The sequence below is a fragment of the Cryptomeria japonica genome, chromosome 7 (genome assembly GCF_030272615.1).
Source record: "Cryptomeria japonica chromosome 7, Sugi_1.0, whole genome shotgun sequence".
Taxonomy (NCBI): Eukaryota; Viridiplantae; Streptophyta; class Pinopsida; order Cupressales; family Cupressaceae; genus Cryptomeria; species Cryptomeria japonica.
The window spans coordinates 57441594-57446110 of record NC_081411.1 but is presented as its reverse complement, the minus strand read 5'-3'; the positions used below and the strand labels follow the sequence as shown (position 1 = coordinate 57446110).

At 42.0% G+C, this 4517-nt stretch overlaps 1 protein-coding gene across 1 annotated transcript; it reads left to right on the top strand.

Moving 5' to 3' along the window:
• The first annotated feature begins 390 nt into the window (after positions 1–390).
• LOC131047169 (uncharacterized) lies at positions 391–3957 on the top strand. Its single transcript, XM_057981028.2, has 2 exons — positions 391–700; positions 3518–3957. Exons 1-2 carry the CDS (start codon positions 391–393, stop codon positions 3955–3957), a joined length of 750 nt encoding a protein of 249 aa, XP_057837011.2.
• Positions 3958–4517: the final 560 nt, after the last annotated feature.

The following is a 4517-nucleotide window of genomic DNA, read 5'->3' as shown; positions in this document are numbered from 1 at the left end:
ATAGTAATGAGAAGGAAGTAGTGCATAAGCAAAAAAACTTAAAACTGATATCCCATGTACTTGGTGAAAATTATGAGAAAACATATCACAAATCTGAATAGAGCATGGTGAGAGCTTTCCAACGCCTATTCGTTTTCGAAAAACGGAGTCTGTTTGCCCATTCTATGGCCCGGGAAGTGCAGAAAAGAAGCCCAACTTTGAATGGTAAACAACATAGTCAAATAGAAGATTCAAGAAAAAAGTCCACCACCATGAGGTCTGTCTTAGAATCACCTTTCCAATTCCTATTTGTTCGCCAAAATCCGACTCCGGATGCAGAATCTAGGCCCAAGAAACCTACTCCCTCTCAAAAAAACTAGAGAGGAGGAGTTGGTGGTGCTTCGGGCGGAGATGGGGCATAGGCTGGGCAGAGGTGGTGCTGAGGCGGAGCGGCACAATGTCCGATTGGAGGTGGCACAGCCCGACAAAGGTGGCAATGGTCGACGGGGACCAGAGCGGCGCAGAGGCTTGCCGGCGGGGGTCGAAGATCGGCGCCGGAGCGGCGGCCGGCGACGGGAATCTTTGTCGGCGGGGGCTGAAGCAGTGGTTGACGATGGGAATCTTTGCTGGAAAGCATCACTGGAGTGGGAGTCTATAGCCTGCGTTGCTGGGTGGGGCTGGCTTGACAGGTCCACAGGGTCGTACGGCACCGGATTGTCAGGTCCGGTTCCCAAGCAATTTTTTTGTAAAAAAAACTTTTGGTTGCCTTCCCTTTGTGGGATTTTTCTGATTTTTTTTTTTAAATAAAAAAAAATTCGGCCTGTATGTCGTAAAAAGGAAAAAAAAATTTCTCAAATTTTTTTCTCGATTTGCGTGCCAAGGTCGTACGGCCTAGCTTGGAGAAAAAAAAATCACCCAGATGCTCAAGGGTCAAAAATGGACAAATTTTATATGACTATAGGGATTTTTGGGTCTTCTGAGCACAATGGTGAAGCCCATTTAGGCCCAAAGTGCTCAAAAAAAAAACTTAACCCTAAGCACACAAAAAAATGCCTGAAACCCCAGATCTGCTCCACATGCAAAATTCTCAAAAAATAGGAACAGGTAGCTGCAGATCTAAGTTCTAATACCATATAGGAGTTGAGAAATACAACCCCATAGTAGCTTGAAGATCTTCTGCAAGCCGAATAACCTGTTACAAGGAGAAGCAATGAAGCAAAAACTGAAGAACATACAAAACACAGGAAAAATATTCTCCAAAAATGAGAGCTCCAATTCACCAAAAAATGTATTGTGAAAAGATAATACAAAGAAAAGAAAAATAACCTCTAATAGGTCAAGAAACCCTAAAAAGGGAAAACCCTAGGCTTGCACATAATTATTTATTAAAATAATTAATTATATGCACCTAATGTTAGCTTAAGTGTAAAAAAATAATTGAGAACTTAAAGAATTAAACCAATATTGTTTAATTAATCAAGTAAAGACTCAATTACTCTAACAACCTTTTTGTGCCTTTTGAGGCAAGATTATTGTGCTTGTGTGCTTGCTCTGTTTTCTTGTCAAAGAAATTCAAAACAAATTTAAACCAAGTATTAATTCAACACAATTTTACACCAACATTGACCAACAAAAAAAAAACATCAACAAAGTGAAACAAGATATTTAATTATATGACCATCACTCAGATCTTGAGAAAAAAGAATCTTCATCAAAATACCAACTTGAAGAAAGACCATTGAGTTTAAAGGCTCTTATCAAAAGAAGGAATTTTTTTAATCTCAATAGACAAATTTTTATCTCACACAGAGCCTTCTTGTGTCATATGCATTTGTATCTTCAAGGAAAATCCAACGAATTTGATAAAGAGCCTTTGAAAAATAGAGCTTTTACTCAGTATAGAGCCTTGAATTATCACAAAAACAAAGGAAGTAAAATCAATCCTACTTTCTTTCCAAACATCTACATCACCTACAACGTAGCTCGAGAGGAATCACCAACCCTTTATAGGAGTTGAGAAAATACAACACCACAGGAGCCCAAATAATCTCTGCAAGCTGAAAAACCTGTTACAAGGAGAAGCAAGGAAGCAAATACAGAAAAACAAATACACAGAGAATATGCTCAAAAAGAGAGAGCTCAATATTCACAAAAATATGTAATGTGATTATTACAATGAAAAGAAAGAACTCAACCTTTAATAGGTCAAGAAACCCTAAAAGGGAACAACCTAGGTTTGCACATAATAATTAATTATATGCACCTAAAGTTAGCTTAAGTGTAAAAGAGATAAAGGGAACTTAAATAATTAAACAAATAATGTTTAATTAATCAAGTAAATACCCGAATACTCTAACACCCCCCCTTAAGCTAGACTTAGGGAGAAGCTAAAACCTAGAACAGCTACTGAAAGCAATAAAGATGGGTCCCGGCAACAAGGCCTGATCAGGTACCCAAATACAATGAAATCTCTATGAACTGGAGAAATAGAGAAAACCATGTGGGAACAAAACTCTACTCCAAAAAGAGATAAAAAGAACACCACTGAAGCATGAAGAACCTGCAAACTCTGTCGAAGATAACTGCTGATCTGAAGAACATCCACTGAACTAGAACATGACTAGGTAGAGAAGACTGTAATCTACATGAGTGCCCTCAAATGACAGTACTCAAATCAGGAGGCAAACAAGGCAAAAACAACTGAAATCAAAGATGTATATGGCATGAGAAACCAAAGCCTGAAGAGCTGATCAATCGAACCACGAAAGCATTAGAACCAACATGATAAACCTCCCCATAATGCAAAAGTGGGAGAGGGACAGGAACACTGAAAAGGACAGCCAAAAACAACTGCATGACGAAGAACCAAGAACATCCAAGGTGCTGAGACACATCATCATGAGGAGAATTTCATGGAAGGAACACTCACTTGACAAAGGAAGATGGAAAACAATAGGCAAACATCAACCCCCTCATGGCACTTGATCAATAGTGCATGTACAACAAGACACAAGATATGCAAGATTCCAAGTAAACAATGCATGATGGCACTTTATCTCAGTGGATTTGCATAATTACAAGCTATAATGATAAGAAGACTGGAAATAGAAATGAGAATCAAAACAGAGACACCCTATGCAAAAAAGAGATCCCAGGACCTGAAACAACCACAATATCCACCAAAGTGCTAAAAACCAAAAAATTGAATAAAATATGCATGGATCAAAATCTTTAAAAAAAAACTCATATTTTTGGAAAGTACACAGAACACGCTTTCCGAAAATATAAAGTTTTCAAAAAACGGAGGTCGGATGCTCATTCTACGTCTCCCAGAGTGCAAAAAAGAGACCTCACTTTGACTATAAAAAAAACACAATCAAATAGCAAAATTGAAAAAAATTACCAACACCATGAGGTTGGCCTCGGAACCAGCTTTCTGATGCCTATTCATTTTCGAAAAAATGACTCTGTATGCCCAAGATAGGGCCAAAAAACCAAACCCCCCTAAAAAAGCCAAAAAAGGGGGTCTGGTGGCCAGTGGATGGTCCGGTGGCCAGGGAGCGGAGCTCCGGTGGCAGGGCGGTGGCCAGGTGGCAGCCTGGTGGTAGAGTGGTGGCTGGCCGGGAAAAAGGGTCTGGTAGTGGCGAGGCCAGGCGAGGGTCGCAGGCTGAGCAGCAAGGGCCAAGGCTGAGGCCGCATGGCGGCGGAGCTGGGGAGCGGCGGGGCCAGGCGGAGGGCTGCAAGCTGAGCGGCAGGGGCCAAGGCGAAGCACGGCCGAAGCTTCAGCAGTCGGGGATTGGGGGCCGCTGGTGGCGGTGGGGAGCAGGGGTTCCGCTGGCGGCGGTCCGAAGGGCAACGGCGGATGCCGGAGGGCCGGCGGCAAGGGCCGAGGAAGAATGTTGGAGGGCCAACGACGAGGGCCGAGGAAGAACGCTGAAGGGAGTCCAAAAGGGGGCCAGCGGGGGCCGAAAAGTATAGGGTGGCAACAACAGGGTGTGGGGCTCGAGGTCCTACAGGGTCTGCGGAGCCAAGGGGCCCACGGTACCCTGCGTTCCGTGGGATCCCCCCCCCCAAAAAAAAACTTTGCCCACAAATTTTTATTTTTTTTTAAAACAAAACCCTATTTTTACTTGCCTTTTTTTAATTAAAAAATTTTTTAAAGCAAATTTCGGCCTGCATGCCGTAAAAAGGCAAAAAAAAAATTTCAAATTTTTTTTCTCGACCTGCCTGTCAAGGTCCTACGGCCTGGATCTGAGAAAAAAATTCACCCAGAGGCTCAGGAACCAAAATAGGTTGAATTTTATATGACCATAGGGGTTTTCGGGTCTTCTAAGCATGATGGTGAAGTCCGTTTAGGCCCAAAGTGCTCAGAAAAAAAGCTCAAACCCTAGGTACATAAAAAAAATCCTGAAACCCCAGATCTGCTTCCAAAGCAAAAATTCTCGAAACAATAACAGGTAGCTATAGATCTGAAGCTCTGATACTATATGGGAGTTGAAAAAATACAACACTACAGGAGCCCAAATAATCTCTGCAAG

Bases quoted from the DNA above. Each gene is read 5' to 3' on its own strand.
- LOC131047169 (XM_057981028.2), top strand. From the start codon at position 391: ATGGGGCATAGGCTGGGCAGAGGTGGTGCTGAGGCGGAGCGGCACAAT. The intron at 701-3,517 runs GTCCGGTTCCCA...TCTGGTGGCCAG, and splicing joins GTACGGCACCGGATTGTCAG to TGGATGGTCCGGTGGCCAGG.